Source organism: Marmota marmota, unplaced genomic scaffold (genome assembly GCF_001458135.2).
Source record: "Marmota marmota marmota unplaced genomic scaffold, marMar, whole genome shotgun sequence".
In the NCBI taxonomy this organism is placed as follows: domain Eukaryota; kingdom Metazoa; phylum Chordata; class Mammalia; order Rodentia; family Sciuridae; genus Marmota; species Marmota marmota.
The window spans coordinates 37,723,716-37,749,919 of NW_025999932.1; the positions used below are offsets into that span (position 1 = coordinate 37,723,716).

Below are 26,204 nucleotides of genomic sequence, written 5' to 3' on the forward strand. Positions count from 1 at the left end.
AATGGATGAATCAAACTTTTCAAAATTCCATTTTGTGAATTAAGATTTATATTTTTTCTGTTTCAAAAAGTATCCAAAGCATTTCAAGCTGAGAGCCTAGCGTAGGGTGCCCAGGAGTTGAATAAATAAATGATTCCAAACATCTAAATGTTAGCCAGAAACAGGAAGCCTGCATTTCAGGGGCTGTAACTCAGAATCTCCTTCCCAGGTGGTAAGGCAGATCTCCCCATCCCAAGTGAGGACACTTCTGCCACCAGGTTCTGCTGCAGGCCAGGCATACCTGGTAGGGGGTCTGCTCCACCAGAGGAGTCAGAAAACCTTGGCCCAGCGGACCTCCCCTACCTCACATAAGGGCAGCTGGTTTCCTCTTAGGAAAACTATCACAGAATTATTAGAGAATTAAGAAATCAGATACAGAAAGACTACAAAGAATGTTTTAAAAGGAGGCTTAGGGGCTGGGGTCATAGCTCAATGGTACAGTGCTTGCCTAGTATGTGTGAGGCACTGGATTCAATTCTCAGCACCACATATAAATAAAACAAAATAAAGGTCCATTGACAACTTAAAAAAAAATTTTAAAAAAGGAGGCTTAATCTCAGCTGTCTAGGTAACAGTCCTTGGAGGCTCTAGGGCTGGATTTTAAAACCCTGCTGCCCTGCAGTGAGCATGGATGATCTTTCAGAAAACCACAATGTGCTCTCAAGCAAATGTAGAAAAGATGCAAAGATGCAAAGAAAGGTTCTACCTCAGATCTCAAAACAGGACTAAACTCCCAAGTGGTAACATATATTAATTCTGCATATTAGGTACATGAGTAAAGTATTTGTTATAACTATTTGTATTTTTTTATGTATCTGAAATATTTTATAATAATGATAGCAAAAGAGCAACAAGACTTCAGGGATGTTACACATGAAATAAAAATACTGCATTGATGTTTACTTTAGTTCTAAAACATACTAGCAATGTGCTCAGCTCATTGTCATGTGACCATTACAGGCAATACCAGGACTCTTAAGGAATACTCGAAAGTGTGTCAAAAGTAGGTTGTTATGATCAATCCTACGACGGACCCATTCATGAATAAAAAGAGGAAGCCTTATGAGTAAATGGCATATTTTCAAACTCAGTAAGTTGAGGTAGAAAAAATAGAAAAGCCAGATTAAAAAAGTTTTACCAGTAATACAATAAAAACACATAAACCTGTATCTACTCCCATTACAGACATGAAGTAAACCAGGTGAGTGCTTAGCTACCTCCAGCAGGGCTATTCTTTACTAAGTATGAATTTACCATTACCTTCTTCATCTTGCTAAGGGATGAAATCTCTTGCCTGGGAATTTGCAGAACTGAGTCAACACTGCCACATATAGTTTCTGCAAACCCAGGTGGGTTCTGGGTCCAGCTCTGCAATGCTTGGGGGCAACCCAATCATTTTCCCTTACCCCTCACAGAGTGATCTCCACCTCCTCTGCTTTCTCTCAGTTCACCTCAACCCTGGTGTTTGGATAATGAAACAGCTCAGCACTGTGACCTCTACAAGGCTCTTTCCATGAAATATCAATGTTTTATTTCCATAGTTTCCTGATTATATACTTTCCTTTCTGATATCCCACCCCAATACAAAAATCCATAATTCTAGCAGTATATATTTGACTTCTGAGTCTCACAAAATATTTGTTGATTGGTGTATCAGATGAACTAGAAGTATAAAACAATAAATCAAAGAACTTATGCTTGTATTACAATAATAAAGCAATTTGGGAGATGAGCAATCTTAGAATTTTTTTTTCTTGTGGTGCTAGGGATTAAATGGAGTTTTTATGTTGATAAGTATTAAAGAATAGCTTAACTAGTGTTTTTCAAATTAGCATTAGTTGTCTTTAAAGGTACCTCCACACACACACATACACACACTCCATCTTCCATGATCTATGTCTATGGAAAATGTTTTTGGCAGTTCTCAACTGTGTGGTATGATGACTTTGAATTCCCAGTGGACCTAAGCAGGCTGCTGTGCAAGCCAGGCATCTGGTTGACATTTGGATTGTCCTGTGCCTAACTCTGAAAAAGTGGTAGGAGGCCCCACGTGATGCTGTGGAAAGGAGGGGGACAAAAAAGGGCAAATCTCACCACCTCTTCCCAGTCCTCGAGCATTCTCATGAAGTATCACTCCCCAGGCCTGTTGGCCTTCCTCCTAACCAGGAAAGTCTAAAACATGATGATTCTTCAGACTAATTTTCTGAGTTTCTCAGCAAATAAAAATTGAAGAAATCAGCCAGGTACATTGACACCTATAATCCCTGCTACTTGGGAGGCTGAGGCAGGAGGATTACAAGTTTAAGGCCAGCCTGGGCAACTTAGCCAGATACTGTCTCAAAATAAAATTTAAAAAGGGGCTGGGGAGGGACTGGGGATGTGGCTCAAGCAGTAGCGTGCTCGCCTGGCATGCGCGGGGCGCTGGGTTTGATCCTCAGCACCACATACAAATAAAATAAAGATGTTGTGTCCACCGAGAACTAAAAAAAAAAGGGGGGGGGGCGGGGACCTGACTCAATGGTAGAGTACATGCCGAGCATGTTCAAGGCCCTGGAGTAAATCCTCAGCACTGCGAAAAAAGAAATCAGAGAGAAAAATTCAGAAGGGATGTGTTTACTTTTAAGGCTTTGAGTGCTCTTGAGGTTTGCAAATATTCCTAGCAGGCCTCCCTTTTGCAGTTAGACACTGTATTGGTCATATGGAGGGGAAAATTATATTGAGGAAAGCATTTATTAATGGAATTCTAAAAATGCTGGTTTCAATATCCCACATTCACATATTTTTCTATTTACATAATGACCAAATTTGAGACTTACTGCCAGTAATCTCAAGATTTAGTGACATCAAACAGCAACACTGCCTCAGAATAACATTTTCTTTCTATTGCTACCCAAAATTGTAGTGTAACTGGCCTCTAGTCCAACAATCACTGTGAAATAAAAATTTAGGAGAAATTAACATCTTATTTATTTATTTACTTTTGCAGTGCTGGGAATGTAACACAGGGCTTCGTACATGCTGGCTAGTACTTTACCACTGAGCTAGACCTCCAGCCCAAGAGATTACTAATTTTAAAAATATAGTTTCAAAATGGAGACTTTAAGACAGTCCCAATTCAGTAATTTTTGAATGCTAGAATGATTTTAGGTATAAACATGACCCTTCTGGTTATCTATACATGGATTCTTAAAATATGAACAGATTGTCACTTATTTCCCTGGACAATTTACTAATTCTCACCCTTGTAATCCAAAGGAATTAATATTTCTCAAAAGATATGTAATTCCCTGTTGAGCTATGACTCCAGTGAGCCAGCCCCTTTCAAACTGGCTGTATAAATAGAAACTGAGATAAACAGAAATCCATCCCTGTTGGTGATGACACTGATCTCATTAAAGCATTAAACACATTGCCATATTCTGAAAAATACACAAATAAGTCTAAAATAAAAATGTCCTCGTCAACATAATTCATATCCTAACAAACTTTTCAATGGTTCACGAAATCCATCCTCATTTTCTGAGTTAACAAGGCTGAACTTTAGAGGTGCAACAACCAACTCCTGAGGCCGTCACTGCAGCGTGGAGAGGCCCTCCGAAGGCTTTCCCAGACATAGCTTCTTGCGGTGCTGCTCCTCACTCCCAGGCAGGGCTCTCAACACACCGTCTATCATGCAAGAACAACTTCATGTCAGAAAACATCACTTCAAACTCATGGGGACTTGCTGCAGGCACACAGGTTGGAAGAGCAAAACAATGCTTCAGGTAAAGGACCATTCATTTTACTTTACCTTCAAATTCTCAACTGCTTCAATATTCCACTTAAATGTTTATTTCTCCAGTCAATACTGAATCTAGATAACTCAAAGGTAATACAATGTCTGGTGATTTTTAAAAAACTGGATTCACTCCACAGTATACGGCAAATACTAAATACAACTTTTTTTGGGGGAAAGGCACTATTATTAGGCTGGAAGAAACAGAAATCAATCCCTGTTGGTGATTACACTGGTATCAAAGTTTTTTTTTTTTTTACGTTAGTAGAAAATCTGTTCTTCCAGGGGATGACTGGTCCTTTCACTTTCTTTCTTTCTTATTTATTTAATCTTATGTGGTGCTGAGGATCAAAATCAGGACCTCGAAAATTAATGCACTTACTTATCCTCCAGAGAGAGGATGGCAGCACCTGTGGGGCAGGGTACAGGGGGACTCTCCCACTCCTATTCCTCTAAGTACGGAAAGTGGCCTTATCCAATAGGGCAGGCTGGGAGAAGAGCCTGCCTTAACACCTTCCTGGATTTTCTTTTTACTAGCTTTGTTGGTACCAAAAAACCTCTTATGTGTTTAAAGTATACAATAAACTGAGCATATTTACAGTGTTCAGTTTGATGAGTTTGACATGGTACACATCTATGAAACCGCCACCACAGTCAAGTCAATGAATACACCCGTCACCTGCAAGTCTCCTCCTGCCCTTTGCTTCTGTGCTCTTGAGGTATCTGCCTGCCCTCCAAGCCGGTGTGTTCCGCTCTGCTGTTTCCCAGTCCCAAGGACAACTGGTTCTGGCTTGCCTTCCAGAGTGGATCTGGAAGCCCCCCTCTCTCAATTGTCTTTTTATGTAATATTTGAAACATAAAAAAAGAGAATATATGTAATACAGAAGGAAGGTCTAAAGCCCAATAATAAAATAAACACTTAAGAACCTACTCCTCCAAATAATTATCTTGCTTAAATTTGCAGTAACTGTTTGCATAGAAGAGAAAAAATTAAAAGCTACTGTCCCAAATAATGGCTACAACATTATCAGTTGCCTTCCTTCTCTCTTCTCATCCCCTCTCCCCATTCAGATGTAACCACTATCTTGAATTTTGTGTTTATCTTTCTATTGTTTCTTAAAAACAATTTTACCACATACATTAAACAATATGCTATTTGCTTTCTTTTTAAACTTTATACAGAAATTAAAAAGATAGTCTTCTATATTTTTTTGTTCAACATTTATCTTTTTGAGATTCACCTGTGTCAAAGAATGTAGCAATAGTTCACTTATTTTCACTGTTATGTTTAGTTCATTGTGAGAATATACTATATTTTAAATGTAATCTCACAAGCTAAATATCTGTGTCATTTTCAGTTTTTGTTTTTAAGAATAACATTACAATGAATTTGTTATATTTTGGTCTTTTATACAAGATGCAAGATTTCTTAGAAGTTGAAATTACTGGGTCATGGAGTACATGCATGTTCAGCTTTACAAAGATAATGTCTAATTATTTTCCAAGGTGGCTGTAAAACTTTCAATCTCCCTAGCAACATATAAAAATTTCTAATAATCCACATCCTCACTAGCAGTTGGTATTGGCAAATTTGAATTGTATAAATCCAATAGGTATAAAAACATTGCTTCAATGTGATGTTAATTGGCCTTTCTCTGACCACTACTGAGTATGATCATCTTTCATATGTTTATCAGACATTTACATTTCTGCTGATGTAAATACCAAAAAGTAACATTTTTCTATTAATTTTTATCCTTATCAGTTAGTAGAATTTTTTTACGTTAGTGGAAAATCTGTTCTTCCAGGGGATGACTGGTCCTTTCAATTTCTTTCTTTTTTATTTATTTAATCTTATGTGGTGCTGAGGATCGAAACCAGGACCTCGAAAGTACTGTACCGCTGAGCCACAACCCCAGCCCCCTTTCACTTTCTTTATAATGTCTTTTGGAGAAGATAAGCCCTTACCTGGAATGTATTCTATAATTTGTCAAGTTTTTCTTTTATAGTCAGCATTATTTGTATTCTGCATAAGTTGTTCTTCCTATTTCAGGTCATAAAAAATTCTGTATTTTCTTCTAAAACTTGAAATTTGCTTTGTTTCTTTAATTCATATGGAATTTTGAGTATTATGTGAGGTAAAAATTCATTATCAGTTTTTCTACATGCATTAACCATTTTCCAGCACTACATATTAAATAGTTTATCATTGTGCCTGTGATTTGCATGGCCCGCTCTGTTAGGGATGCTAAATGTCCCATAATCCATGGGGCAATGCCCCGAACTAGAAAGCTTTATCAATCAAAATACCAACAGTGTGCCCTTTAGTAAATAGTGGCTTAACTCATCCACTGACTTTTTAACAACTGTACTTTTTTTCAGTGTTATAAGAGAAGTCTAAGTATAACATGATATAGGAATGTGCAGGAGAGAGATCTTTTCCAGTTAAGAGAACCAGAGAAGGTCCTGATGCAGTTTCTTGGACCACGGTAACATGGATTCTTTCTTCCCCAAACTCCTTTCTGTGCAAGTGAAATATCTCTAGTCTCTTTACAAACATCCCTTGGGAGAGAGATGCTTGCCTCCTAAATGCCACCTCAATCAAAGCATTACATGGAGGGAGGGTACCCATCAATATTCCTCCTGTGACATCTTGTGCTCCCACCTCCATGGTGACAGGGAGCTTACTGCCTCATGAGGGAGGACAATTCTGGACAATTCAGACTATCACTGAGAGTTTTTCTCTTTGTCAAGCCGCGATGTGTCGCTGTGGTTTCCACCACTGGTTCTACATTCTGTGGTTTGGTTGACTCCCATGATCGCAACACACCAAGACACACTTCACACACTTCCTGGACACTTCTCCTCACCAAGGTAGACATTTATGATTCTTCTTCCTGGTTTAAAGTGGTGGTATGACAAAGCAGAAAAGCATAGATTCTAGAAATAGACTACTGAGCTTTGAATTCTGGCTTTACCACTCATGGGCTGTAGATCTTTGGTCTAGTTACTTCACTTCAAGGAGCTTCAGCTTCTTTATTTGCCTAATGAAGATAATAACATCTATCATAGAGGGTTATTGCAGAGATAAATTGCAATAATCCACAAGAAGGTATTATCAGCATCCCTAGGAAATGAGGATGCTTCCCCAAAGCATGAGAGGATTCCATGAGATGACTCTGGTAGACATGTTTCATAAAATGCTCTCCATGTAAAATATCACCAGGAACTTAGCAAGTGCACTTTACCTTCAATTTCAGGGTTTCTCTCTCTTTCCCCTGACACTTTATGCCAAGATATATCCATGAAAGTACTATATTGGTCCCAAAGATTATAATGCCTGTAAAATGGGACTCAAAGCAAGTAATGGAAGAAAAAAACAAGCCTCTCAACTTATAGCAAGTGCCCATTCTTGAACTGCCTTTTCTTTAAATTCTAGATTACACTAGGGCAACCTGTTAGAAAGAACACTGAAAATCTTGGAAAACTGGACCTGTCAGGAACTGACCTTGCACAAGTCACTCTGCCCTCTCTGATCCTCTAACCACTTCTAACAAAGGGGCCAGACCAGATAGTTATTAACAAAAAGCAATGTATAAGATGCACTTTCTAGAACCCAAAACCTGGCCTCAAATTTCAGTTCTGGTGGTTTAGAGCCTTGACCTCTGTAAGTCTTGGTTCCTCATCTATGTAACAGCATTAATAAAAGTACTTATCTAGGGGATTGGGGCTGTAGCTCAGTGGCAGAGCACTTGCCTGGCATGTGTGAAGCACTGGGTTTGATCCTCAGCACCACATAAAAATAAACAAATAAAGGTGTTCTGTTTACAACTACAAAAAAAAAAAATTAAAGTACCTATATAATATGGCTGTCTGGATTTTTTTTCCTTCAAATTCTATCAGATTCTTTTCAAAATTATCCACTCTGTACTAAACATTTTTTTTTTTTTAAATGTTAGGGATTGAACACAGGAGCACTTAACCACTCAGTCACATGCCCAGTCCTTTAAAAGAGTTTTATGTTGAGACAGAGTCTTACTAAATTTTTTAGGGCCTCAATAAGTTGCTGAGGCTGACTTTGAACTTGTGATCCTCCTGGCTCAGGAGTCTCTGGAATTACAGGCAAGCACTACCACACCCAGCTCAGATTTGATTTTTTTTTAATGGCTTGTTTATTTTAGATTGTCTTTTCAAAAAGTATATTTTACTTCTTAAACATTTTATACTGTCTAGTTGATAACACCAGAACAGGAAGTCCTCAGGAGTCTCACTATGCTGTTTGCCATTTCTGTTCAGTCTCGCTCATGGGGATATATCTTCTATTTGTTGACTTTTCAGTAATGAACTAATGGACTCATTATACCCTGTGGGCCTCAGCTGGGAAGGTTTTCCTTCTGACAGAATCTGCATTTGCTTCTGCCAGCAGTTGGGAGGTGCCGCTGAGAGGGGGTCTTTTAGCTTCCTTTGAGGATTCCCAGCTTAATGTCGGAGGAATCTGAGGTTCAGTTTGCAATCTTGCAGCAGACCCCCCACTTCCTCTCAAGAGCCCAGCTGCTATGGACATTGGCTTCTGTGTTTGCTTACTGTTGCTTTTTATGTTCGGGCAAATATTCCTTTTATCTCTCTTTATTACTTATTTATTTTTGGAAGGGAGTATGCGTTCCTGGATAGTTCCTTCATTTCCTTGAAAGCCCAACAATTCTTTGCAAAGAAAGCCTGAGTTGTGTTATTTGGGTTCCAGCTCTCTAGCGGGGAGGACGCCTGAGAGCCAGCAGTCCATCGCACTGCTACCTGCCTTCGGCTTCCATTCCTGGTGCTGGCCTTGAGAGGACGTGAGGCAGCAACCCCCACTGCCTCCCAGAGCGCAACACATTGATTTGGCCAAAGGTCAAGCTTCAGCCCAGCAATAAAGCTGGGATTTCAACTTTCATCTGTTTGATTCTTATGTCTGCTTCTCGACAGAATGAAAAACTGTAAAGGAGCTACATGCTGTATGATTCCATTTATATGAAATGGCCAGACTAGATTAATCCATAAAAACTTAAAGTAGACCAGTGGTTGCCTAGGGCTGGGGGAGAGCGACTGAAAAGAGTACAAGGTTTCTTTTTAAGTCAATGAAAATTTTGTGAAATTGGGTTGTGGTGATGGCTGCATAATTCTGAACATAGTAAAATCGACAGAATTCTAGACTCTAAAAGGGGTGAATTTTTGATATATGAATATCTTAATAAAGCTGCTATATGATTGAAAAGGCGATAAGGATATTATTTACTAACATAAAACACTTGTTCAAAAATGCATGAAAACATAAACATACATTTAATGAACTGTCAAAAAGTAAACATACATTTAGCCATTATCTAGGTCGATAAATAAAACATTGCCAGTGAACCAGATGCCTTCTTCTGTCCCCTCCTTCCAATCTCAGGACTTTTATCCTGGATAAGGCCTATCATTGACTCTAAGTAGTAAATACTTTCTATTTCATGCCGTGGATGGCCTCTTCTGATGAAAAGATGCTTTTAACACAGACAATATAGTTCATCTTTCTGTTTCCTTTTCCTACCTTAGGAAATTTTTAATTGAGCTTCAAACAGTGTCATTAAAAATACTATCTTTAATTAGTTATATTTTCCTTTCTTTTTCCACTACTTTTTTTCTTGATAATTTTTTTAAAAAGAAAAAACAGTGAATATGTATTTTTTCAGATTGCCAATAATAAATTTACTGTCTGAATAAAATAAAGCTAATTCAGATCACAGAAAATCAAAACATTCATATTTTCGTAGAGACCTTCATATTTCTTAATATTTCAGGGTAATCAATCCATTGTTATCAAGAAAATTTATAGTACACTTCCATTTATCTAGACTCTACAATTATAACACAGCTACTATTTTTAAATTGGATCTCCTAAAGATTATATTACTATTATCAAAAAATTGTGTTAGTGTGCAAATGACAAAACTTTTAAGACTAGTAATTTACTTATGGTATCTCTGATGATTCTTAATCAGATTATTAAAATAACAGAACATGTCCATTCTCTGACCAACCTGAGCACCTGTGGCTTTACTCTAGAAGGATATATAAGTACCGGTGTCCTCATCATTTCTTCCTAGATCCATTTGCACTAATTATATGTATTTTTCATTTCTCACACCCAAGAAGCCTTTGTTTTGGTATAAACAAGAATTGTTCTTTACTGTTTCATATAAATTTATAAATTCAATTTGTCATGATTATTTGTATTAAACTGCAGAATCTACAGGAATAATTATTGATAGGTACTTTCCCCAGCATCTTGCATATAGTAGATATGCAAATGTTTTTGAACAAATTGAAAGACAAACATCTAACCTGTATAAAGAATATGATCCATCTATTATCAAAACAACTCCGTCACTTGACCTTTGACATTCACCAAGTGCCCATTTTCCTCAGCAGCTGGCCTCTAGTAGTTAGCCTCCACAGAGGACTTGAGATACTTACTTTCTTTCCTTTCAGGCTCGTTTTGTTCAAGATCATAAGCTGCAGATGGATTCAGCTGCCACTGTAAGAGGGTACAAACACTTTATTTGTATGTTTAAAAATGACTTAATAAAGAGCATTTCAGCACTCTGCTTTTAAATATCAAAACAACTTGATAAAAATACAAGAAAAAGGAGTTAGCATGTCCATATCAACAAAGTCCTAACAATACCACCTGAGTGATGCTAAATGGGATGACTTCTGGGGTCAGAATCAATACTCTTAGAGAAGATACTTTATAGTAATTTCTAAGTAAGACAGGGGGAGATTAGAGAATTGCTGTGATCTGTCTCAGGTAACAAAATAGCTAAAGGCAGTGATGGGATTAGACCTAGGCCTGCCCAAGGCCCAGAACCATGGAATTTCTACATTATATAATTTCTCTAGGACCTACTAAGTCTTATAATAGGTAGAGAAGACCTAGGTATTAAAGGCTAACAATATGGCCAATTTTACCTTGCCTTTTAATATAGTTAGATCATATAAACTATTATTTATTTTCTATCATATATAATATCAGATATCATTCATCTCCTCTTGGTTGTAGTATTCTATCTCAACCACTCAGAAAGAAATAGGGAAGATTGAAGATTCTGAATATTTCAGAGAAGACTGAAATAGTAGAAAAGAAAATGGAATGTAATCGTTATCTCTAGGACAGCTCTTCCTTCCTTTCTTGCCTAATTGGAATCTCCATCGAATCACTAATGACTTAACCAAAAAGCCCTGCTGGGCCACTGTCTCTGGAAAGTGTGAATTACCTGGGAGCCTCTTTCATAAGCATCACTTAGTTCATCAGATTAACTAGTTAACATCTTGAGCCTTGAGGGGGGATGAGATACAAGACAAACATTTTACCATGCATTAAAAGTCCTTAGACTTTTGGTCACTTATAGAGATGAGATGCCTAGAATTAGCGCCAAGAAAGAGAGAATTTACAAGGGGTGGTAAGTTATGTAAGGGGGGGAAAAAAGAGTTATGTTTTGAAACATGTTAAACCACTAAAACCTATTTATTTATTTGGGCAGAGAAAGTAAAAACCAATAATTCTAATTTACACTTAAGAATATTCATGAAAAGTTTCTTTATAATTGTAAAGACTTAGAAATACTCTAGCTATCCAACAACAGGGGAATGATTAAATAAATTAGGTCTCTATGTTTGGAAGATTGTATAAATTGTCAAAAAATAATTTCTGAGGAATTTTTAACATAGAAAATACAGTAATGTTGACAGTGATATCTATGAGTTAAGGAATAATACATGTTCTTTTTTATTTTGCTACTTTCTACAATGAGCATATATTTCATAATAAAAAAGTAATACATCTTAATAAAGAAAAACTCACCTTCATTAGACAAGAAAAAAATTTTTTTGAATAACAGCACATGAATGTACACTATATAAAATCTATTCTGGAGAACAGTTTTACCCAGCTCTAACCTGCTTTTTTGACAACAACATAGAATAAAACAACTTATCTCAAGGTATATGGTTACATTTCAAAAAGAAAAGCAAATATGTTTCAAATAAAAATTAATTTACTTTAATCTTAAAACAAGTATCAAATTTATTGACACATCATACTTTTGACAGTTGAGCAAATCAAATTATTGAAATTCAAATTTAGAACAAATACTAGTTCATGTTAATTACTGGTATTTTCAAAATTAGGTGTATAGCTAACCAGTTATGCACAGATAAGGAAAGGATAAGGGAGTGGAGAGTTACTCTTCATGAAGAGAACAGAGAAAAACTGTGAGTTTCTTTATTCTCTGGAATGTGTACCTGAGCAAGGGACCTCTTGGGTGGGAGTTCCCAGTTCTGTTGGGTTTCTCAGCTCTGCCCCTGGGCTTCCCTTTGTCTTTCTTTTCTGAGTTATTCCTCCATTGCCCTTTTGATCTCTCCTTTCTCTTTACAATTCAAAATCTACTAAAATCTACCAGTAACCAAGATATTCCAGAGTTTGCTATAAGCCAACACTCACAGTCCTGAAGAGCAAGGTCACTTAATCTTTATGAAGAAAATTTGAAAAAACCCATTTCTTTACCTCTCCAGGAGGAATAAAGAGACAATCAATCAATCAGAACTGGGGATTTCTTTGACCGATTGGACATAGGTTTTTATTTACAAGACAAGCACTTCTCATCTCTCTCTTTTTTTGGCATGGCACTGCTGTTTTCTTTTTCTTTTGTGGGAGGGTACAAGGGATTGAACTCAAAGGCACTTAACCACAGAGCCACATTCCCAGCCCTATTTTGTATTTTATCTAGAGACAGGGTCTCACTGAGTTGCTTAGCACCTTGCTGAGGCTGGCTTTGAACTCATATCCTCCTGCCCCAGCCTCCTGAGCCGCTGGGATTACAGGTATGCACCACTGCGCCAGGCGGCACTATGTTTTAAAACTGTTAGGCTTTAAATAAAATAATTAAAAATCAAAAATAAAAAATGGTAAACATTTGACACTTCATATACATACAGAAACTAGGTAGTATTTTCCTATGCTTAAAGTGTATGTGCATGTATGTACATACATATATACATGTATATAAACACACATATATACATATGTACACACAGAGAATACATTTATGTTCCAAGCACCCTGGACTGAAACTGATGTACATAACAGGAATGCAAAGTTCAAAATTATAAACAGTTCTATTTTATGCTTTTTATATCCATGAATTCTAGTATATAAATGTTATATTAAATGCCACGATTAAATCATTAGATGTCATAAAAAGCAATATGTTATTATTCAGGACATGATTCTTTTGCTATGTAAAACATTATTGAATAAGTTTGTTTGTTTGTTTGTTTTTGGTTTTGTTTTTGTGATGCAGGGAATCTAATCCAGGGCCTCACACGGCTAGGCAAGCACCCTACCATCACACTATATCCCTGGCCACCTGTAATCTCAGTGACTCAGAAGGCTAAGTATCACAAGTTCAAGGTCAGCCTGGGCAATTTAGCAAGACCTTGTCTCAAAAAATAAAAAGGGATTGGGATTTAGTTCAGTGGTAGAGTGCCTTTCGGTTCAGTCCCCAATGCAAAAAAAAAAGAACATTCTTAGAACAATCAGTAAATCTTGATGAATGTATAGATTAACAGCAGTAATATATCAATGCTAATTTCCTGGTTTTTGTGGTTCTGTGATTATTCCTTGTTTGAAGAAACAGAATGATTTGGCAGGTCAGCAACTTCTGGGGAAAATTTTTCTTTGTAGAGCTTTTGTAACTTTTTGTTAGCACTTTTTCTCATGAGGAACGTGTGTGTGTGTGTGTGTGTGTGTGTGTGTGTACAAGAGCATGCATCTTCCTGTCTTTTGGATAATCTTCAACTACTTTCACCTCTATCTACCACTCCAAGCTGAAACAGGTGAGGGAAGAAGTGAGTCAGAGCTTTTCTATTAGCCACATGATGGCACCAGAGGTTTCCCTGCCTCAAGCTAACTCTAGGTCAATTTACAACTCTACAGAAATGTAAAATTCTCTCTCTCTTTTTTTTCATTTAAAAAATTATTTATTTTTAGTACCAGGGATTGAACCCAGGGATGCTTAACCACTGAGCCTGATTCCCAGCCCTTTTAAAATATGTATGTTTTTTATTTATTTAGAGACAGGGTCTTGCTGAGTTGCTAAGGCTGGCTTTGAACTCTCAATCCTCGAGCCTCAGCCTCCTGAGCCATTGAGATTACAGGCCTATGCCATTGTGTCTTGCAGAACTATAAAATTCTTATGGCAGAGATCCTTAGTGAACATTTTTTGGTATGTAAGTACTTGCATATAAAAAATAAACTCAAAGTGGGCTGAGGTTGTGCCTCAGTGGTAGAGCACTTGCCTAGCATGTGTGAGGCACTAGGTTTGATTCTCAACATGGCATATAAATAAAAAAATAAAGGTATTGTGTCAATCTACAACTAAAAAAAATTAAAAAAAATAAACTCAATGATAATAATTTATTGAAACTCTTTAAAAGGATAGAAATCACTAATTTACAATACACAACAGGGTATCAAACAACATAACAGGAAATACAGTTTGAAGAAAAAGTGTATCTATCTACTTACGGTAAATTTGCTAACACCCTCAAGTTCCCCAAACCTCATGTAAGAGATGTCTGCCTTCTTTTTTCCAACATCTACATCCCCTGCATAGATTTGTTTTATGCCAGCACCTTTAATTAAAGGTACACATTCATCACATGGGCATTTTGTCACAAAAATCATGCTTCTTTCTTCTGGTTTTATTTTTTGACACCTACAAAAAAATTTACAGATTATTACAAAGGTAATTTCTGAAAGGGTAAGTTATTTCTTAAAGAGAAATTCTTAAATTTTAATGTTGAGTTGTTTTAAAAATAGATTCACATTATAAACAATAATCAAGCCTTACTCTTGTTAAATTAGTCAATCAATGTTCAAAATCTGTAAAAACCTGACAATCACTATAACTTAAATTCATTTAAGCTGTTGGCAAGGTGTTCAATATAAAATAAATAAAATAAATAAAAACAGAAAAAGAAGGAGGGAGGAGAGGAAGGGAGGGAATAGAATGGAGAAAAAAGAGGATAAAAAAAGAGAGAAAAAGAAAAAAGAAAGCGGAGGATGTAGCTCAGCAATAGAGTGGTTGCCTAGCACTCATGGGGCCCTGGGTTTGATCCCCAGAACTACAAAAAAAAAAAAAGGAAAACCACGTTTTCTACATAAGGATCTCTTTAAAATATGGAAATTGGGGTTAAAACTAACTATTATTTATTAAATATTAAATCATCAAGGCAGCTTAAAGACCTAGCCCCCTATTCCTAACTGGCACCTAAAGGACCCTTAGTAAATACTTACTAAATAAATAAATTAATATTAAATTTCTGTTTTGAGTTATAGTTCTCTTACCCTTTCTCTATCAAAGGATAATTCTATTTAAAAAACATTTGGAGCCCAGTGTGGTGCATGCCTGTAATCCTAGTGGCTTGTAGATTGCGGCAGGAGGATTTCGAGTTCAAAGTCAGCCTCAGCAATTTAGCAAGGCCCTAAGTAACCAAGCGATACCATGTCTCAAAATAAAAAATAAAAAGAGCTAAGGATGTGGCTCAGTGAATAAGTGTCCCTGGGCACTTAATCCCTGGTACAAAAAAAAAAAAATGGTTATGTCATTTTCAGACCTCCTTATAAAATGAAGTAAGTAACCTGTAATGAAGAGGACAGGGAAAAAAACTTGAGGAGATTTTTGGTGAAACTGTATGCTGGGGGTAGTCTAGGACCAAGGACTGCTCTCACCTGAGGTCACAGGGATTGTAATTCTAGGTTCTATGGTTTACATTGCTCTGAACCAGCTGTTTTCAATTATACATCTTCCATATTCATCTCCCTAGTTGCAACTCATTTCTGTTCATCTGGACTAGGGCAACAGAATTCTACACATTTAGTCTGCTCAAACGATGCTTCTGCCACCTAAGCAGTCTATGGACTGTGGCTGTCAGTGCAATTCCATTTCCCGACTGCCTACCAAGTGGAGTCTAAACTTGAAGTCCTCTGTTGTCCAGGCCCAGCTTATCCTGTGAGCTGCATTTACCATGAACCCACACTCCAGCCTAACAGGAATATGCATGTTCCTAAATGTGGAATGCATTTTTCCACTTCTAGACCGTACCTTGTGTTAGAAGCAAGAAAGGTCTTCCTTTCAAGGAATATCTCCTGGCAATCATTCAGAGCTCAGCTCTAATAAGAAGCTCAACTTCTTCCACACAGCTTTTCACTTACATCCCTGTTTTTGTCCATAGCAGCCCCAGAGCACTTTGTGCACTGTTTGCCTTTCCCACAGAATCCATTGCATTAAGTGTATGCATCTTAGATCTTAACGCTTACTGCATTAGAAGCTCCCCAATGACGGGCCATGTCTTATTCAGTTTTTAATCTCCTAAACTCACCCCCTTAATGGTAAAAGCTGACAAGTGATTGTGGAAATCACCTAAATGAACATTAAAAGGAGGTGATGATAGTTGTTATTTCTAACATTTTTCAAAGCAATTTGGTTCATCATAAAGTCTACACATTCATAAATCTATGTACTCAAAATTTAGAAAACAAAGGAGAAAACAAGAGGTTGTATTTTGGACAAATATTAAGGACAAATTTTAAGTCACTTCTTATTAGAGAGAGGGAAGAAAAACAAGACTTGCTCAATAAATTGGAAGGCCTGGAGAATCTGGCAAAATGGCCTCAGGTCCAGCAGGACCAATCTTTACCAAAACTATATTTCTGGAAAGAAGATTTTCTAGAATTTGAAAATGGAAATAAGTCACAACTAAAAGAAAACTTATTTCAACTGACCTTTGCTACATTTTAAAGGCACAATAAAAAAATTTCCTACCTAAATGTCAAGGCATTTTGTTCAGCATGTATGATGTATCTGAATTTCCTTATTTCTCTGTCTTTCTGCTTGTCATCCATATGTGGGAAGTCAGCATACTCAGATCCAACAGGAAAGGCATTATAGCCACATCCTATGAAGTACATAGCTCCGGTTCCGTCACAGCTTCTCTACAAAAGCGAGCAGACCAATGGTTAATTTCAACATTCAGAAAAGGCACTTTGCAAGTGACTTTAAAGCTTGCTTTCAGGGGCTGGGGTTATAGCTCAGCGGCAGAGCGCTTGCCTCGCACCTGTGAGGCACTGGGTTCGATCCTCAGTACCACATAAAACTGAATAAAGATACTAAAGAATCTTTTTAAACAAGCTTGCTTTCATATTTTATATAATGAATTTTCATTTCTTTTTTCTTATTTATTTATATATACTAGGGATTGAGCCCCAGCAGGCTTTACCCCTGAGCCACATCTCCAGTCCTTTTAATTTTTAATTTTGTGACAGGGTCTTGCTAAGTTGTTCAGGACCTTGCTAAATTGCTGAGGCTGGCTTTGAACTTATGATCCTAGTGAGCTGCTGGGATTATGGGTATGCCCCACCATAGTCATCTCATTCCATTTCTATGACAAAATGAGCCATGAAACAAAAATAAAACAATACTTCTATTATATTATGGCCTTGCCAAAGTTTAATTTCAAGAAGTCCAGTCACCTCTCTAGTCTATAATCTCAAGGTAGTCTTTGATTTTAGCAGTCAATTAAATACTATATTTAAAAAAAAATTATTTAGGGCTGGGGATGTGGCTCAAGCCTGGCATGCACGGGGGCGCTGGGTTCCATCCTCAGCACCACATAAAAATAAAAACGTTGTGTCCACTGAAAAACTGAAAAATAAATATTAAAAAATTTATTTATTTAAATTATGTATATATGACAGCAGAATTCATTTTTATTCATTGTACACAATTGCAGCACAACTTTTCATTTCTCTGGTTGTACATGATGTAGCGTCACGCCATATATGCAGTAATACAGGTACCTAGGGTAATGATGTCCATCTCATTCCACCATCTTTCCTGCCCCCATCTCTCTTCCCCATTAAACACTATCTTGTTTAACTCAAAAATTATTTTTCTTGACTCAGGCATTAAACTATAAAATTCTAGTAAAAAGAAACCACATTTTATACTTCTTTTCTATCCCGTAAGGTACACGTTAGATTGTTATGTATATAGCAGGCACTCAATAAGTGAGTGTTAATTTCTTACACTCTGTGCTAACAGTCAGAAATTTAAAAAATACTTTGAACAGCTGGGCCAGTAGTGAATGCCTGTAATTCCAGCTAATTGGAGGCTGAAGTAGGAGGCTCATAAGTTCAAGACCAGTTTGGGTTACTCAGCAAGACTCTGTATCAAAATAAAATAAAAAAGGGATGGCAATGCAGTTCAGTTGTAAAGCACCTTTGGGTTCAATCCACAGTAAACACACACACACACACACACACACACACAACACACACAAACACATACACTCTGAATAGAATATTTCTGTTGCTGAAAATGTGCTATTGTGATTTAGTTAGAAAATAAAAAATGTACTTCCTTTAATCTTGAATACTTTTTGAGACTTTGTTGTTATATAACCACAGAGCTTCTTACTCCAATAGCTCTTTCTTATTCCTTTCTTTTTTGGTACCTGGGATTGAACTCAGGGGCACTCAGCCACTGAGCCACATCTCCAGGCCTATTTTGTATTTTATTTAGAGACAGGTCTCACTGAGTTGCTTAGCACCTTGCTTTTGCTGAGTCTGGCTTTGAATTCACGATCCTCCTGCCTTAGCCTCCTGAGCTGCTGGGATTATAAAGAAGCTGCACCACTTTGCCTGGCTTTTTTCTTATTCGTGACCAAAGGCATATTAGTTGTTAATATGAATGTTTTACCAATTATTAGGATGATATTTTATCAATGGTAAGTGTTATAACAGTTTGGAATATGCTATAAATCTTATTAAATTTCAATCTATTATAACTACTCAAGTGATCATATCAACAATCTCATTCTCTAGCAAGCTTAATAAAAATCATTGTTATAATCAGCCAACAAGAAGATAAAAAAATCAGCTAACAAAAGCTTGAACATTAAATATTATCTCATTAATAAATTCTTATTGAATATTTACCAAATATCAAACTGGTTTTATATAAATCATTTCATTGGCTCAATCCTTGAAAAAACCTAGAAAGTAATATTGTTATTATTCCAATTTTATAGATAAGGAAACTGAGGCCAAGAGATTAAATAACTTATGTGAGGTTACAGAGCTAATAAAAACAACCAAAAGTTGAACCCAGGTTGCTTGACTCCAAGCCCATGTCTTTATACTTCACCAAGCAACCTGCTTACACTAGAGATAACTGGACTTAAATTCTCCACAAAGCAGGTGAGAACCAGATGTTTAAGTTAAAAGGCTGCTAAAGCATTTACATAACACAATGAGAGTTTCAACCATAGGCTAGACCTGTATGAGGTGCTGATGATATAGCTGTAAATCAGACAGGTCCCTGCCCTCATGAATCTTACAATCTGGAGAGGGTAAACAAGATGGGACACAAATGTGTGATGAATGTTACATACAAATTGTACAAAATGCTATTGGGATTTCTGGCTGAGATAAGTAGAGTTGAGAGGTACTTTGAAGATGGACTCCATAGCACTAACTTATACGTGTGAAGGACCAGGGAGTGAAATGGTAACCACTGGTGAAGGATCAGGTTAGCAGGGAAGATACTGGATTTATTGGCTAGGTTGAACTTGAAGGGCTTAGAAAACACTGGAGCAAATAGTCAAATGGCTGTAAAGTCCACTGAAGCAAAACAGGCTAATATTTCAATCAGCTGTATATAGTTCCTAAATAAATCTAATTTCGTGGCCCTCCTAACCCACCCCCACATAATATCAAGTCCTCATTATCTCTTTTATATTAACTATCTCTCTATTTCCCCGTCTCACTCTACTTCATTCTTTTATAATGCAAATATGATCATATCATTTTCTCACTTAAAAGATTATTGGACTGTAAGTTCCAATATAGTAGCCATTGACTACATGTGGTTAGTCTAAACTGAAAGGTGTTATATAAGTGTAAAATACAGAGATTTGTAAGATTTAATAATGAAAGAAAATGCAGATTTTATTAGTAATTTTTTTAAGGTACTAGGGATTGAACTCAGGGGCACTCTACCACTGAGCCACATCCCCAGCCCTATTTTGTATTTTATTTAGAGACAGGGTCTCATTGAGTTGCTTATCACCTTGCTGTTGTTGAGGCTGGCTTTGAACTATTGATCCTCCTGTTTCAGCCTCCAGAGACACTGGGATTAAAGGTGTGAACCACCTGGTTTATTAGTAATTTTTATATTGATTATATGTTAAAATAATATCTTTGGACAGATTAAATATATTATTTATTTTTTTTCAATATTTATTTTTTAGTTGTAGGTGGACACAATACCTTTATTTCATTTATTTATTTTTATGTGGTGCTGAGGATCGAACCCAGGGCCTCGTATGTGCTAGGTGAGTGCTCTACCGCTGAGCCAGCCACAGCCCCTTATTTTGTCTTTTAATATTTTAAACTGACATAAAAGTCAAATTTATAAACATTTCTGGGGTATTGTGATTTTTGATACATGTATATATTGTGTAATGTTTAAATCAGATTAAACATATCTATCACTTTAAATATCTAACTTTTTTTTTTTTTTTTTTTTGAGTACCAGGGGTTGAACTCAGGGGCTCTCAGCCACTGAATCACATCTTCAGCCCTATTTTGTATTTTATTTAGAGACAGGGTCTCACTGAGTTGCTTAGCAGCTCACTTTTGCTGAGGCTGGCTTTGAACTCATGATCCTCCTGCCTCAGCCTCTGAGCTGCTAGGAATACAGATATGTGTTAAATATCTAACATTTTTTATGATGAAAATATTCAAACTCCTTTCAGGGCATGGTGGCACATGCCTATAATCCCAGTGGCTAGTGAGGCTGAGGCAGAAGGATCATGAGTTCAAAGCCAGTCTCAGCAATTTAGCAAGGCCCTAAGGAACTTAGTGAGACTCTGCTTCAAAATTAAAAATGAAAAGGGCTGGGGATGTGGCTCAGTGGTCAAGCACCCATGGTTTCAATCTCCAGTACAAAAAAACAAACAAAACAAAACATTCAAATTCCTTTCTTCTGGCTTTTTGAAACACACAGTATATTATTGCTACCTATAGTCACCCTCCTATGCATCAGCACACCAAAACTTTCTGCTCCCATTTAACTGTAACTTATTACCCATTGAGCAACCTTTCCCCATTGCTTCCACCACCTTTCCCCTCCCAGTCTCTAATAACCACCATTATACTCTAAACTTCTATGAGATCAACATTCCACATATAAGTGAATTCATGAAGTACTTATCTTTCTGTGCCTGGTTTATTTCACTTAATATAATAATCTCCAGTTCCATCCATGTTGCTGAAAATGAGAATTTCATTCTATGGATGAATAGTATTACATTGTGTGTATATACTACATTTTCTTTATCCAGTCATCAGTAGATGGACATTTAGATTGTTTCCAATAAAATATATTCCTCACCTTACATCTATTTCTTTTCTTTGCCTGTTTACCTTAATTCACCTATTTTTAAAATTCACCACTCCCTAGAAAATTTCAAGATACATATGTGGCTTACATTTCATTTCTACTGATAAGTATTGTTCTAGGGGATGCACTAAAGTTCTAAAGTTCACAGACACCAGGCACAGTGGTGCACACCTGTAATCCCAGCAGCTCAGGAGGTGGAGGCAGAAGAATCGAGTGTTCAAAGCCAGCCTCAGCAAAAGGGAGGTGCTAAGCAACTTAGTGAGACCCTGTCTCTAAATAAAATAGAAAATAGGGCTGGGGATGTGGCTCAGTGGCCGACTGCCCCTGAGTTCAATCTCAGTACTACTCAAAATAAATAAATATTTATTTATAAATATTTATAGATTTTAATATTTATTTATAAATATTTATAGATATTCACATGGTCTACAACATTCTTTATGGTTCAGTCCAATTTTCTGCCCACTCTACAAAGGACTTTGGATCCCAAGTCACTTGCATTTTCCTATCTTCTCTTTCTAGCCCTCTACCTTTGCATGTTATCTTCCTGGTCCTTCTAACTTTTTCTGTTTGATGAACTCCTGCTCATTCAAGACTAATAGCATGCTACCACCTCCAAGAATCTCTCTCATTTTCCCTCGTTTCCCCAAGCATAGTAAAGGTCCTTCTCCATGTTCTCACAGTACTGATTATAATTACACATATATGCCAGTCTCTTTTTTTACCTCTCTGTCTCCATCATTAGCTATGAGGTCAAGAAAGGCAGAAAATGTGATCTTTAAATCCCTGATGTACACTGTGACACAGTGCTTAACTTATAGAAAGTGTTTAATAAATGTTAAATTGATGAGTCTAGAAAAATTATTGAGGGAATGAGCAAATGTTTATAGAATTTCACAATGCACCAATAGAAAAATATTAAGCTCAACAGGTCAATAAAATGTAGTGTACTGCCAGACACGGTGATGCATGCCTGTCGTGCCAGACACTCAGGAGGGTAAGGCTAAGCTTGAGCTCAGGAATTCAAGGCCAATCTGGAAAACATGGTGAGAGTCTATCTCAGAAAGCAAAAGCAAAAACAAAACCAAAAATGCAATGCACTAAAGACTGAACTATGTATGTTTAAACAAAATCCAGGTTAAATATTTAAAGATTTATTTCCATACTTACAGATTTCCCTTCTGCCCAAATGACTGCTCCAACTCCTGTTTTATGATCCTCTGAAAGACATGACATTGAACTCAGTACAAATCAATGACTGTTAGTTTCAGAAATACACTTTTCCAAAAATAATAAAAACATATATTTTGAAACATTCTTCATGATCATCCTAACAATTCTTGACATCTTTACTAATTACAGAGAAGTATTAAAGTAAATACTTCAAAGTATGAAATATGGGAGCTAGGTAGCAAAGAAATAGATTGGGTTATTACTCACTGAGTCACACACGATATACATGTGGAAACCACTAATATGGCAGTGGCCAGTCAGATCACCTCAAATCTACAACCAGAACTAAGCACAACTTCATTGATTCTCCACTAACAGGTCAGTTTCCAAATGACTACTTCTTTTTATTAGTGTATATTAATTGCACAGAATCTTGGGTTTCATATTGTATTTATATATAACATATTTTGCTCATTTCTACTGTTACCCGCCCTTACCTTGCCCCCTCCCACTCTTCAACTAACAGTCTCCTTTCTACATTCCTGTCTTTTTGTTGCTTTCTTTTCTAGATTCCACATGAGAGAAAACATGCTGTACTTGTCTTTCTTGCTTAACATGATGATCTCTAGTCCCATCAATTTTCCTGTGAATGACATGAATTTATGGCTGAATACTACTCCTTTGTATGTATGTGTGTGTGTGTGTGTGTGTGTGTGTGTATACACCACATTTTCTTTATCCATTCATATGTTGACAGGCACCCAAGTAGATCTGTAGCTTGGGTATTCAGAATTGTGCATGATAAAAACAGGTATACAGGTATCTCCATGATATGCTGACTTTAATTCTTTTGGAATATACTAAGGAATTTTGGTATAATTGGATCATATGGTAATTCTAATTTTAGTTTTTTGAGGAACCTACATCCTTATTTCTATAGTGACCATGCTAATTTAATTCCCACCAACAGCGTACAATTGTTCTTAGTTCCCATATCCTCACTACCATTTATTATTATTTGTATTCTTGATGATTGCCATTCTAACTAGAGTAAGAGAATTTCTTTTTTTCTTTTTTGGATACTGGGTATTGAACCAGTATCAAAATTAACTACTAAGCCACACCCTCAGTCTTTTTTACTTCTCATTTTGAGACCAGGTCTTGCTAAGTTGCTTAGGACCTTGCTAAATTGCTGAGGCTGGCTTTGAACTTGTGATCCTCCTGCTTCAGCTCCCTGAGCCACTGGGATTACAGGTGTGCAATACTGTGCTGGGCGTGAAATAGAATTTCAATGTAGTTTTTTTTTTTTTTTAATATTTTCAGTTGTAAATGTACATGATACCTTTATTTTATTTATTTATTTTTATGTGGTATTGAGGATCAAACCCAGTACATCACACATGCTAGGCAAGTGTTCTACCACCGAGCTACAGCCTCAGACCATCGATGTAGTTTTAATTTGCATTTCCTTGATGGATTTGTATTTCCCTAAAGATGCTAAACTTTTTTCATATAATTATTGGCCATTTGTACTTATTTTGAGAACAGTCTGTTCAGTTCCTAAATGACTACTTCTAATAGATGATGTAACTGAGTAAAAAAGTAGTTTTTGATAATTGTGAGTACAATATCTACTCACAACAATCAAATGTGTCTTCTAGTCTTTTTAATGTTCTAATCATGGAAAATATATTTTATGGAAGTGTTCTTGCTATGCAAAAAGTTCAAACTTTTAATAAAAAATAAAATCTTTATGAACTTTTATATCTGCATGTCTACATACTGGTGAAAGATACATGAAGAAAATTTTGATTTAAACAAAATATTGTCATTTTCTTGACCTGAATAGTTTAAGAGGGAAAAGAATGCTATGTTAGTGATATTATGGTCATTTCTAAATCAAGTGGCAGAAGTTATAAACATAAAATTTTAATTCTCTTGCAGAACAAAAACTTTTGCAATAAGTGGTCCTTCTTAAAACCATTAATGTGAAACAAAAAATAAAAAACCAAAATAGAAATTGCACGTATTAGGGGGCTGGGGTTGTGGCTCTTCGGTAGAGCCCTCGCCTAGCATGTGTGAGGTACTGGGTTCGATCTTCAGCACCACATTAAAATAAATAAGTAAAATAAAGGTATTGTGTCCAACTACAACTAAAAAAAATGTTAAAAAAAGAAAGAAAGAAACTACACATATTAGGATCTACTTTCCTTCCACATAGGGTGAGTTTCAAATTCCCTAAGACAAATACACACTAATTATGAAAACCATAGTATTTGTCAAAATCATAATAGAGGACTAATATAGTTTGGATGATACACTTACATAGAAAAAATAAGAATTATCTGTAAACTTACCTAAGTTCATTATCATAATGATGAGTGAAACTATGGCTTCCCCTTACAATTTCTTACAAGTTAAAATCCTTCCAATTAAAATATATATTTTAATACCTACTTTTTTTCAGTAAAAGCACAAAGAAAATTTGTGCCACTTTGTATTAAAAAACTAGGATGCCTTATAACTAATTTTTTAAAAGTTATGATATGCCAATAAAATCTCCCATCTCCAGTTCAAGTACTCAGGCTTTCAAAATCATACTACAAAGGATTTAAGTAATTTATGTTAAGCACTTTTTATTTACCATCTAATTTTTATCTAAAGATAAAAGTTGATTCCCTTCTGTAAGTAAGAAAACAGGCAGAGAAATTCAGTGAGTGAAGTTTGGCCCTTGTGACCCAATCTATTTGCCTTTCCTCCACCTCCCTCTTTGCCATTAAGAATTCCACAACAAAGGCTTCCATTTTTTGAGTGCCTGTGTTCCAAGTATGGTGAATGTTCCTCCAGCAACTCACAGCTGACTGGGCAGAAGGCTAACTAAGGAAAGACATAGATGTGTGCTGTGCCCTGAAAATGAATGGGATACTGAGGTCTAGAGGATGTCTGGTGACTGGCTTCTACAGTGTGGAGGAAAAGGAGATTATGGCATAAACACAATTTTGTTTCTTCCTAGACCTTTACGTGACCTAGACCTTAACATGAGGAAAAAAGATATAAATCAATGGCTTTATGCTCATTTCTGAGGCAAGTGGACAATATTATAAACATAAGATTATATTTGCGAGCAAAAACAAAATCTTGACTGTTAAGTTCTATTAATATGTACATAAATCAGAAGTAAAAAATGAAAAATTAAAACAGAAATTCTTCATTTTAAGAGTCTACTTTTCCTATCAACATTTTTTTTTTCATGTTATGTTTTTTAATCTCAGGATCCACATTTTCTGTTCAGTCTGGGGATAGACTAAACCTTGTTAGGAGAGGGAAAGATGTGATTTTTTTTCATCAGCATGCAGCTCTGCTGCCTTGCAAAGATCAGTTACACCAAGAGAATATTCTTTACTACGTGTGTTTTCCAATAGGATAAGTTTTCATCCATATAAAAATGGTTTTGGAAAACACTTTTTCTAGGACACAAAAGGAGATCACAACTCAACACTTAAACCGGGTAGATAACATGAGATGCCTTTTACTCTTTCCCCCCATGAGTCTGAACACATTTTGTCACTTTTTGCTACTCTAATATCCAAGAAGCATTCATTTAACAACACCTCTGTGGATCCTCATTATTAATCATTTAAAAAGCAATTATTAAACCCCTACTTGCAATTTTT

At 36.3% G+C, this 26,204-nt stretch overlaps 1 protein-coding gene across 5 annotated transcripts in view; it reads right to left on the reverse strand.

Annotated features, from left to right (window-relative positions):
- Positions 1–2,753: 2,753 nt before the first annotated feature.
- Positions 2,754–26,204, reverse strand: part of Cdadc1 (cytidine and dCMP deaminase domain containing 1) — a 47,860-nt gene continuing 24,409 nt past the window's right edge. For 3 of the 5 annotated variants that reach the window (XM_048800913.1, XM_015484280.2, XM_048800912.1), the window contains 5 exons: positions 22,528–22,577; positions 16,717–16,886; positions 14,418–14,607; positions 10,307–10,367; positions 2,754–3,705 (listed from right to left, as the gene is read on the reverse strand). In XM_048800913.1, the coding sequence (XP_048656870.1) occupies positions 3,611–3,705; positions 10,307–10,367; positions 14,418–14,607; positions 16,717–16,886; positions 22,528–22,577 (566 nt within the window). In that variant the 3' untranslated portion in view covers positions 2,754–3,610. Of the gene's footprint in view, positions 3,764–4,493; positions 4,649–10,306; positions 10,368–14,417; positions 14,608–16,716; positions 16,887–22,527; positions 22,578–26,204 lie in introns of all 5 variants that reach the window. The other 2 variants (XR_001503381.2, XM_048800911.1) reach the window with 2 other exon arrangements.